General features: G+C 42.5%; 1 protein-coding gene across 1 annotated transcript; it reads left to right on the top strand.

Moving 5' to 3' along the window:
- Window positions 1-6,180: 6,180 nt before the first annotated feature.
- On the top strand, window positions 6,181-9,914 carry LOC108767167 (uncharacterized; the record flags this gene model as incomplete). Its single annotated transcript, XM_018516893.1, has 4 exons — window positions 6,181-7,115; window positions 7,590-8,142; window positions 8,233-8,940; window positions 9,114-9,914. Coding segments are annotated over exons 1-4 (2,997 nt in total), but the record flags the coding sequence as incomplete, so codon positions are not given.
- Between the last annotated feature and the right edge of the window lie 2,005 nt (window positions 9,915-11,919).

Raw genomic sequence — 11,919 nt, 5'->3', positions numbered from 1 at the left:
AAAACTTAGCACCAAGGGTATGTCAGGTTGGAACCAGTCGACGCCACGCTCGCTACAAAAAGATCACCAGAGCCTAATAGGCTTATTATATTGCGCTATGGTTGAGTCCGCAAGGGATGTTAAGGCCATTTCTATGGATTCTTCTGGAAATCCTTTCCGCTGAAAAGCTTGACTGATAACTTCCCTACAGCCAGAGAAATGTTGTGCCACATCAGATGTTGACTCCTGAAGGGAGAAGTTAATAGATTTGGACTGGGCTCAAACTAAATTAAATGTGAAATACATAGTTTGTGAAAAAGCGGAAACCATGGATGAGCTGGTCAGTTAGGGACTACTAAAATTCCTTCCGCTTTATCATCTATTATTTTCTTCAGAACCTTTATAATTAGAGCGAACGGTGGGAAAGCATAAAAATAGAACTCGCCCCAATCTAACGTAAAAGCGTTGACGGCGAACGCGAATGGATCAGGAAACCAAGAAACGAAAAGCTCGCACTTTGCGTTGATGTGAGAGGCAAATATGTCTATATTAAAGGGATCAAAATGTCTCTTAATTTTATTGAAGTAGTGGGAGGTGATTTCCCACTCGGTTTCTGTTGAAATTATACGTTGTCGATGGAAGGGATATACGAGGCAAAAATATATAAATCCCAAAATTCACACCACTGCCAAATTAATTTTGCAAGCGCTGACAGTTTGGGGAAGCGATAAGAACCGTCTTTATTAATATAAGCAATTGCTGTCGTATTGTCTACACGAAGTAATATATCCTGTGAACGCAAGTCGTTTACAAGAGATTTGAGAGCGTATTCTATTGCCTTTAATTCCAGAAAATTTATGTGTTCAACTCTATCTCTGACCACCAACCGTGCGTTCGTTTCTCTTTCATGGACGCGCCCCAGCCGGTAGGTGAAGCGTCCGTAAAGATTGTTATGGAGAAACTACGCCTCGATAGAGGTCTTGAAATTGGAGGTAGGCGTAACTTAATCAACCACCATTTAAAATCAGTTTGGAGAGAGGAAGGGAGCGTCATACGCGCGTCGTAATTATCGTCGTGTTCTATACAAGTAAGAAACTTCTGTCTTTCGAAATCTCGAATATATATAAAACCGTAAGGAACTGCGCGGCAAATGGAAATCAACGTTCCTATTAGACTCGCGAAATCGCGTATCTTGCAGTTTCTTTTGTTAGAAAATTTTTGGAGCCTGTCGGTTATGGCTGTTCTTTTGTTCTCTGGGATGGATATCAGCATCTTTGAGGAATTTTAAATGAAGCCCAAGTATCTTCTTTTCTGACCTGGGATGAGCTCGCATTTCTTTGGATTAATTATGAGTCCTAAGGAGTCGAGTAAGTGAAGCGTTTGTTTCACATTTGCAGCACAGTCCTGGAAAGTGTTACCAAAGATTAGAAGGTCGTCTAAGTATATGACTGATAAAAAACCTCTGTCTCGTAAAAAAGCGACCATCGGTTTCATTATCTTGGTAAAGATATAAGGAGCTGAAGAAAGGTCAAACGATAGGGCCGTAAACTCAAATATTTTTCCCTGAAAGGAGAAACGTAAATATTTTCGATATAAGATGTGGATTGGGATTAAGAAATAAGAATCTTCCAGATCGATTAAAGCCATAAAACAGTTAGGGGTCATTAAATTGATTGCTGTTTCTAGATTTTCCATTTTAAAGTGGGAGGCAAAAACAAATTCGTTAAGAGGTTTGAGATTTAAAATAAATCTCTTCTCACCGGATGCCTTAGCTATTAAAAAATATGAAGAAAGGAATTGATCCGGTCGAAACTCGGCGCGCTGTATAGCTCCTTTATTCAGTAAGCGAGATAATTCCGCTTCGTAAAGAGAGCAATCTGCCTTGCTCAGATGTGGTTCCCGTAAAAAGGGTCGGGAGGGTGGACTCTGGATAAGAGGAATTATATAACCCGAGATCGCATTGAGAATAACCGCGTCATCCGTGATACGGGACCAACTGTTTACAAATTTGCCGAGTCTACCAGCAACGCTTACCTCTAACGATGGTATCGAGGTCTCCTCGTTCGAAAGTTCCTCGATCGGGATCTCGATCGGCGTCTTGTCGATCGAGATGACGCCATTGTTCCCCGACGAGACATTGGTTTGCGAGCAAAGGCCTTTGCATTTCCCTGTAAAAGAGTTTTCTGTTAAAAACGTGATGTACTCTGAACTACCGATTTTGCGGTTGGAACTGTAAGAGTCTTTAACAATTTGTCCGCTGCTACTGCGTCCCTCATTTTACTCAAATATTGTTCATCGAATAGGTGATTATCGATGGGGGAGGTTTCTAAGGCAATCTTGGCGGATGGAGTCAACATCGGAATAATCAGGGCACGCCTGGCCTTCGAGATGTGCTGTTGTACGTGGGATAATAAACGGCCTGTATCACTTGCTGTCTCAAATATTCGTCTCTCTTAACGGATGTCGGGGGAATGATCTGACGCACTTCGATATTAAGCGTAGGAGCCTTAGTTAGGGGTAGATTCTGTGGCACTACGTATTTCTTGCGCAATGCAAGGAGAGTCTCTTTTTGTAGACCGCTAGAAAAAATAGATGTCCATGTTTTTGTAATTAAGTCATGAACCGATGGCCCCGTAGCTATGTCATCTAAATTGGCTTCCATTAAATCCCTCTTGAAAGCTGTAACGTCATGCTCTGCATCGTGCAATAGTATTCGTCGCCTCATGCATTGCTGTAGAATTGTCTTCAAGGGCCTTATCTAAAGGGACAGATAAGAATCGCTATATCATACTTACGTCATGACGATAATATGCAAATAGCTGGGCTTCGTGAATACTAGACTGTGCGGCTAGATATTGTTGAGCATGTCTCTACGGACAGCTTCAGAAAATGTTGGACATGACCAAACACAAGGTAATGGTTCTTTGTCCGTAGATTAATGTCGAGCGTTTACGGGTGTACCTCGGGGGCAACCTCACGAAACGATGGACGACGCCATACATGCGACTTCGTCCTGACATATAATCTAAACAGAAGCGGCGTACCCATAACGGCTGGTGCTTCATTGTCTGATCCGCTGTCACGAGAAATCGAGGTAGCGGGGGCCGCATGGAGGTTAGGAGACTCTCGCTGTTTGACGCAAACTGCGTTTGACTGTGATAAAACATCTAACAGTTTATCCAGTTTTTCCTCCAAGGCTGTCTGACGTTCTGATGAATACGAGTGTCCACGAGATGATCTTCAGTGGCGATTGACAAAGCTTCCGGACGATCGCGATCGCGATCGATTTAACTCTGAAGATGTTCTATAATACTCTCTGTCGTGACTCTCCTTATAAGGATGATGTTACGCATTTGATATTCGTGCACGACATATAAAAGAAAACGTTGGACAAACAACACACTTACACATATATGTACACATATACAGTACATGGCCATGTACACGATCGAAAGAAAGCCGAAATACCGAAGAGTTTTTTTGCATGGTTCGGCGCCTTTAATCATATACAATCAAGCGAGTGTCTCGTCGCCTAGTATTGCGGAGACTTCCTGGCGACTGTCTCGGTCTTTGTCGCCGCGGAGATGATAGGAGCCGCGGCACACGTGTGTTCTTGACGATAGACCGCCGATTTACTATCCTTATTTTTCAGTATCTTTCGACGTGGAAAACGCGCGCAGTGGGGTAGTCTCGATTCGGAACTCGTGAAGAACAGTCGAAATATCGGTCCTCTAAGCCGTGAATCGAGAGTTTAATTTCTTATACGAAAGGCAGTGTAGTGTGTTGTAGCGACCCAAGGCGACGACCTCAGGCGTAGTCGCGTCCATTCGCGAATAGGCTACACTCCTAGGCGTAACCACACAGTGGCTCAGAGTGTATGTCCACACGTAGCGAAACCCCCAGGCGTTGCCACACATAGGCTCAGGGTATTCGCTGTCACACAGACTTTGACAACTTTCCTCGAGATATTACCAATTACGAACAATAACACATTTCAGTGCAACACTCGTGTAAAATATATACATTACAAAACACATGTGGACTAATATACTTTTCATATGAACTGAAGTGTTAACAGTCATTGTGAACCTATCCATCGAATGCGAAGTTACAGTGCGTTCCTTAAACGGCTCGTGCTGATAGACAGAACATTTTTGGTGGCTCCTGTGAGATACGAGCTTACGACCCCTGGATTACGAGACGACGGAAGCAGAATCTACCCGGTACATCCACGTGATTGAGACCACACCAGATCACACGGGCTCTCGGCGGTATACGTTCCACAACGGTAAGAGTGAGTCGTTCGTTTATAATCTTAACGCGAATAATAGACATGGCCGATAGAGAGTCAAACTTCTCGTTCAAAAACGAACCTCCCTTAAATCGCAGATTACGAACTTAACCAACTCTTTAGAAAAGGGTAAGCTGGACAAACCTACATTAAAATTACGCATAGATCGCTTAACTTAATTATATCACGCGTACGAGGATTTTCATGATGAACTCGCGGTATTAGAACCGACCGGCGGGCATCAAACCGAGTTCGTGAATATCCAAGATCGGTTTTATGCTCTCGCGGGTAAGATCAAGGCCATCTTCGTGCCGGTGGATACGGAGATCGCGAGTACTAGTTCGGCAGGCATTGAAACTCAAACTAACAATGCAACGATTATAACGTCAATTAAAAAACGACGAGTAAAATTGCCCGAGACTCCAATGCCGACGTTCGATGGCAGCTATGAAGGCTGCTATCGTTTAAAAATGCGTTTCACAGTATAATCGGTTCTCAGACGGATCTGTCGGACGTCGAGAAATTACACTATTTAAAATCAGCGCTAATCGGTGACGCCGCTAATAAAATTCGACGGCATAAATTACGCGAAGGCGTGGAAACTTTTAGAACGCGCTTATAAGGTGAAACGCATACTAATATCTCGGCATTTATCATTAATCCAGAATTTACCTGTGTTAGACAAAGAAAATACGAACGGACTGACCAAACTTGCCGACGACGCGCAGCAACACATTGCTTCTTTAGACGCGTTAGGAGTGTCCGTCGGATCCGAGATGATGGTACACATCTTAGAGAGTAAACTACCGAAGGTTACGTTAGACAAGTGGGAGGTAAGTCTCGATAGAGACGAATTTCCAAAATTGGATCAATTGTACGAGTTCTTATACAAAACTGCAGTTCGCGCGTCAAAACGTGAAAAATCGAAAGCGAGCGAATCAGAGAAATGCAAGGGCGAACCCGAAATTAAGAAAAAATGCAGTTGCGTTGCCAACAAGGCATTCGTAGTAAATGTATCGCGTAACTGTGTGATTTGCAAAACAAAACAGCATCCTCTATACCGATGCGACAAATTCAAACAATTGCCAATACCCAAACGCATCGAGGCAGTAAGAAACGCAAAAATATGTTACAATTGTTTGCGCTCCCATCGAGATCGTCCTTGCAAGTTCTCCGAGTGTACGATCTGCCAGAAGCGCCATAATACATTATTGCGTCTCGAAGGATACGCGACGTCGAGCAAGATCGACGCGACGAAACCGGAAACAAATCAATCCTGACTAAGCAAATCAAACGAGAGAATAACGAGCCTCGTGTCGATGTCTGGCGGAATAACCCCGCAATTGTTAATGAGTGCGATAATTTATGTTAGCGACAGCAAGCATAATTCAGTCAGATGTCGCGCGATACTCGATACATGCGCAACGGCGAATTTCATCACTGATCACCTCGTGAAACGGCTAAATATACCGGTACTTTCGCAGTGCCGGTCAGCGCGATCAACGCGATGAGTACTTCCTCGAAGGGAATAGTGAGAATCGTCATAAATTCAACGAAGGACGACTTTAGCCGAAGTTTGACATGTCTAACGCTACCGTCTATTACGGATCTAATTCCGGCCGAAATCTTTCCGCGCGATTCAATAAAAATACCTCCCAACATTAAACTAGCAGATCCGGAATTTCACTTACCGCGACCAATCGATTTGTTGATCGGTTCAGGAGCCACGGTATCATTATTTTCAGTTGGACAGATAAATCTATCCCGCGACGGACACGATTTATACTTACAGAAAACGCGCTTAGGTTGGGTAATTGTCGGCGGTACGACATCGCAGACTTCGTCGAAATCGGAAACGTGTCATGTAACAAACCTGGAAGCACAATTAGATAAATTTTGGGCACTCGAAGATGTCATGCCGAATAGAAACCTCTAGGTTATGGGAGGGGGATACTTGTGAAGCGCATTTTATGCGGACCGTTTCTCGTGACGATTCTGGACGTTACACGGTTCGCTTACCGTTTCGCGAAACCGAAAGGCATCTCGGCGAATCGCGAGCCATCGCGCTTAAACGTTTAACAGCTTTAGAACGTAGATTTTTAGTAGATGCGTCATTAAAGACAGAATACACGCGCATAATTGAGGAATACCTGAAATTAAATTACTTGTCCGAGGTCGTGGATCCTAATAATTACGGATATTACATGCCACATCACGCGGTTTCAAAGGCAACGAGTAACACCACGAAGGTGCGTATAGTATTTGATGCATCCGCGAAGTCCGGTAACGGCCTGTCTCTAAATGATATACTATTGGTCGGGCCTACGATCCAAGACAAATTATTCGCCCATCTAATACGATTTCGAGCATATAAATATGTGATCACAGCAGATATAGAAAAAATGTATTTGCGAATACGGTTACACGAGGATGATAGGCGTTATCAACGGATTCTGTGGCGCAAAGATGATAAAATTACTACGTTTCAATTTAATATGCTTACCTTCGGTGTGTCATCTTCGCCATTTCTCGCGATTCGCGCATTACAGAAATTGGCCGATGATGAAGGTCATGCATTTCCGAAGGCCGCCAAGGTCATCAAAACCCATCTTTATGTAGATGATTTAATTTCCGGGGCCGACAGCATCGACGAGGTTCGAGCTATTCGCTATGAAGTCATCGCGTTGCTTGCCCGCGGCGGGTTCACGATCAGACAATGGGCCTCTAATGAGGAACGCGTTGTCAGTGATCTCGCGGATGACACGTTACACGCGGGATTTGCGTTCGGCGAATATCGTTTCTTAAAAACTCTTGGCTTGACGTGGCCATGGTGGAAATATACAAGGTGAACCATTCCGGTGGATGCGCAGTCGTTCAAAAGTAGTGGGGAGCAATGAACCAATCAGCTTTTACCCAAGATGCAAAATTCAGTATGGCCGACACTGAGTGTTGCTGCGTCAGCTGTGTGCTCGTACGTTGTATGCAGTGTTATGGTACGTGTCATATTTTAGAAGTGTCATATTTTAGAATTAGAAAACTAAATCAAGAAATAATAAACAATAATAGCAGAAAAAAACAAAAAAATGAAGCATATATGTAACATAATTACATGACTTAAGTATTATTTTGTTATGATATGTACTTTATGCATGTTATTCTTATTAATATTTTATATTTATATTTTGTATTCATTTCATATTTTATATTTAATATATTTAATTTTCCATACATATCGTGTTTTAATTTCCAATTAATAATTTGTACACTTAAAATACGCGCATCTCCGCTTGGGTAACAACTGATTGGTCGAAATTTTAAGCCACGCCCTCAATGCCGCCATTATGCGCAATGGTTCACCTTGTATATTTCCACCATGGACGTGGCGAGCACGGGACGACGAAATACGCTATCTTGTCCAACCCATCGAATTCACAGAACGGTTTACGAAACGGCGTATATTATCGGAGATCGCGAAGATCTTCGATCCATTAAGGTTATTAGGCCCTGTTGTTTTTTATGCCAAGGGATTAATGCAGGAAATCTGGCGACATCGACTAAATTGGGATGAATCTGTTCCGCAGAGTATACACACAGCGTGGCTAGAGTTCGTCCAGCAACTCGGAATAATAAGTCAAATTTCTTTCGATCGTAAATTAGTAACCGACAACTATCGTGACGTGCAAGTCCACGGATTCTGCGATGCCAGTAACAAAGGATACGGCGCATGCATTTATGTACGTTCATTAGGAAAGGACCGAAATACGACCGTTAGATTATTATGCGCAAAGTCTCGCGTTGCACCGTTAAAAAATGTCACAATTCCGCGTCTCGAGCTTTGCGGTGCATTATTATTAGCTCGTTTGTATCGCGAGGTAAGCAACGTACTAACGATCAAGTCTAGTAAAACTCTATTCTGATGCGATTCCACCGTTGTACTACATTGGTTGAAAACGCCACCTCAGTTACTGAATACGTTTGTGGCCAATCGCGTTAGGGAGGTACAGGAATTAGCACCATCGAACGAATGGCGTTACGTCAGATCAGAGAACAATCCCGCCGACGGGATATCAAGAGGCCAGCTACCGCGCGTGTTTTCGCGAAACCGGATGTGGTTTACCGGACCCACGTGGTTGAGCAAGGACGAAGACGAGTGGCCTGACAATCTTGTGCAAATAAACGAAATACTCGAATTGCGAAGAAATACTTGTCTGTTAATTTCTAATGAACCTGAAATAATCGAACGTTTCTCCTCTTATTCCAAATTATTAAGAGTCGTGGCATATTGTCTGCGCATGCTTCCCATTAATACGCACACTGGTTCATTGTGCATAAAGGAAATAGACGAGGCTGAAAGACGAGTATTGAGGATCGTTCAGGCTACTCGATTCTCCAACGAAATCAGAATTCTTCAAGGCAAGAATCCTGTAATTAAGAACAAATTTGCCAATTTAAATCCGTTTTTGGACGATCAAGGCCTAATTCGCGTTGGGGGACGTCTACAAAATTCGGATGCGACGTTTTCGAGAAAACACCCTATATTATTACCGAGTCGACACAATCTGACCGACCGTATTATCCGTGAAACCCACGAGAAAAATCATCATTCCGGTATCCAAACAACACTCTATATCCCTCGCCAAAAATTTTGGTTGACTGACGGTCGTAATCAGGTGCGGAAAATTGTGCGCTCGTGTACGCGATGTTTTCGATTCAATGCTAGCAATGTCGAATATAAAATGGGGAATCTCCCACAGGCTCGCGTACGTGAAACGGTGCCGTTCACTAACACCGGCCTCGATTTTTGCGGCCCATTTTATATTAAGGAAAAGAAACATCGAAATAGAGCTCGGATCAAGGTCTATATATGCATCTTCGTATGACGATTAAAGCGGTACATCTCGAAGTAGTTAGCGACTTAACATCCGACGGATTTCTTGCGGTGTTGCGACGGTTCGTTGCGAGGAGAGGAATGCCTGAACATATCTATTCAGATAACGGCACTAATTTCGTGGGTGCGAATAAACAGCTAAGAGAAATGTACGCTCTATTTAACTCCGATCAACATAAGGAACAGGTAAATAAATTCGCATGCAACCATCGTATTACGTGGCATTTTATACCACCCGCCGCGCCGCACTTTGGTGGATTGTGGGAGTCCATGGTCAAGCTTTTCAAACACCATTTTAAACGAGTTGTGGGAGATTCGTTATTTACGTTCAAGGAGTTAAATACATTCACTATCAAAATCGAGAGCATCTTAAACTCTCGACCAATTACGATTCTTTCTTGTGATCTGAACGACTTACTCGTGTTGTCACCCGCCCACTATCTGATTGGCAAACGGCTAACGGCTCTCCCGGAGGGCAATTTGACGAGTGTTCCAGCTAACAGATTATCCACCTGGCAACACATCTCCAAGGTACGGCAACATTTCTGGGCGCGCTGGAACCTAGAATATTTAAATGAGCTCCAGGTACGCGTCAAATGGGTCAAGGATGAGCCACAGTTTGTCACTGGAGCCGTGGTGCTTATCAAGGATAAAAATCTGCCGTGCAATCAATGGGCCCTAGGAAGGATCACAAAGATTCATCCGGGTGACGATGGCAGAGTACGAGCAGCCACAGTCAAAACAGCAAATGGAGAGGTAGAGAGAGCGGCAAGATATTTATGTTTGTTACCAGTCGAGCGATAACATTACCATATATTGTATTACCGATATAAGATACGCTATGCTAACGTTAAGACAAATTGTATCACTCCGACAAGCTATACGTTATGCACATACGAATACCGTTCATTTATTTAGTATACAATACTATTACAATCGATTATGCACGTGTAATAACGTGATATACGCACACTAAAACACAACAATTATAGTTGATCGATCCCTCTCAACGGGGGGAGGATGTTACGCATTTGATATTCGTGCACGACATATAAAAGAAAACGTTGGACAAACAACACACTTACACATATATGTACACATATACAGTACATGGCCATGTACACGATCGAAAGAAAGCCGAAATACCGAAGAGTTTTTTTGCATGGTTCGGCGCCTTTAATCATATACAATCAAGCGAGTGTCTCGTCGCCTAGTATTGCGGAGACTTCCTGGCGACTGTCTCGGTCTTTGTCGCCGCGGAGATGATAGGAGCCGCGGCACACGTGTGTTCTTGACGATAGACCGCCGATTTACTATCCTTATTTTTCAGTATCTTTCGACGTGGAAAACGCGCGCAGTGGGGTAGTCTCGATTCGGAACTCGTGAAGAACAGTCGAAATATCGGTCCTCTAAGCCGTGAATCGAGAGTTTAATTTCTTATACGAAAGGCAGTGTAGTGTGTTGTAGCGACCCAAGGCGACGGCCTCAGGCGTAGTCGCGTCCATTCGCGAATAGGCTACACTCCTAGGCGTAACCACACAGTGGCTCAGAGTGTATGTCCACACGTAGCGAAACCCCCAGGCGTTGCCACACATAGGCTCAGGGTATTCGCTGTCACACAGACTTTGACAACTTTCCTCGAGATATTACCAATTACGAACAATAACACATTTCAGTGCAACACTCGTGTAAAATATATACATTACAAAACACATGTGGACTAATATACTTTTCATATGAACTGAAGTGTTAACAGTCATTGTGAACCTATCCATCGAATGCGAAGTTACAGTGCGTTCCTTAAACGGCTCGTGCTAATAGACAGAACAGGTGAGCTCGAGAGTATTCTCGATGCTTACGAGACTTAAATGAAGAGTGTCTTCCCATTTTCTTTAGAAATTAATAATAACACACGTAGCACGATGTTGTGGTTAGGGAGAACAAGCAACACAATGAAGATTTACAGCGCACGCGCGACGACGCAGCGCCAGCGGTCCTCGTTTTTTGGCGCAAGCTTTAAAATGCTTGTTGATGGGAAGTAGCATGGAACATGACTACCTTGTCTACTTGGACGAAGCGGAGCATAATTGCAATCATTGACACACCATCAATTCTCATCGCCTAGATATCAAAATTTATTTAAATTTGCGTGGTTTAAAAGTGGATATACACAGAATAGACAAGCAGAATTTCAAACACCAGTTGAATCTTGTTTTCCAAAGTAAATCAAAAGTAAATTGTGATATTTGTGGCACAACTGCTATAATTACCATACTTGTTCATGATGTAAAAGTCGCTTTGTGTTACACACTTTTTTCATGACCACAACCTTTGCAAAGAATACGAATTATAAATGGAACACGTACATTATGTATTATGTATAAATTATGTATTGCTGTTTCTATATACTTATATACTGTTAGTACTGTTACACTATGTTATTGTTATGTCTTATATTTTAATTTATATTAATAAGTAATTATAAGGTTCCGTATGTATAAAACAATATGACAATTAAAAGGGTATAGAACCAATATTTAAACAAAACGTATTTAATTAAATCAAATTAAAATCTATAGATACAAACGTTTCGACTCCAATCGGGTCATTTTCAATGTTACAAATTTTGTCATGAATCTTAATTACCGTTATAATCTCTTAAATAGAAATAAATATGATTAAATAAGACATTACATAAAATCGCACGCGTAATCTTATCGTTGACATAAAAGCGCAAGTTGTCCATTAGAAATTAATTAAT

Source organism: Trachymyrmex cornetzi, unplaced genomic scaffold, assembly GCF_001594075.2.
Source record: "Trachymyrmex cornetzi isolate Tcor2-1 unplaced genomic scaffold, Tcor1.1 scaffold659, whole genome shotgun sequence".
Taxonomy (NCBI): Eukaryota; Metazoa; Arthropoda; class Insecta; order Hymenoptera; family Formicidae; genus Trachymyrmex; species Trachymyrmex cornetzi.
The sequence above is the reverse complement of the archived record's forward strand: the minus strand, read 5'-3'. Positions and strand labels throughout refer to the sequence as shown.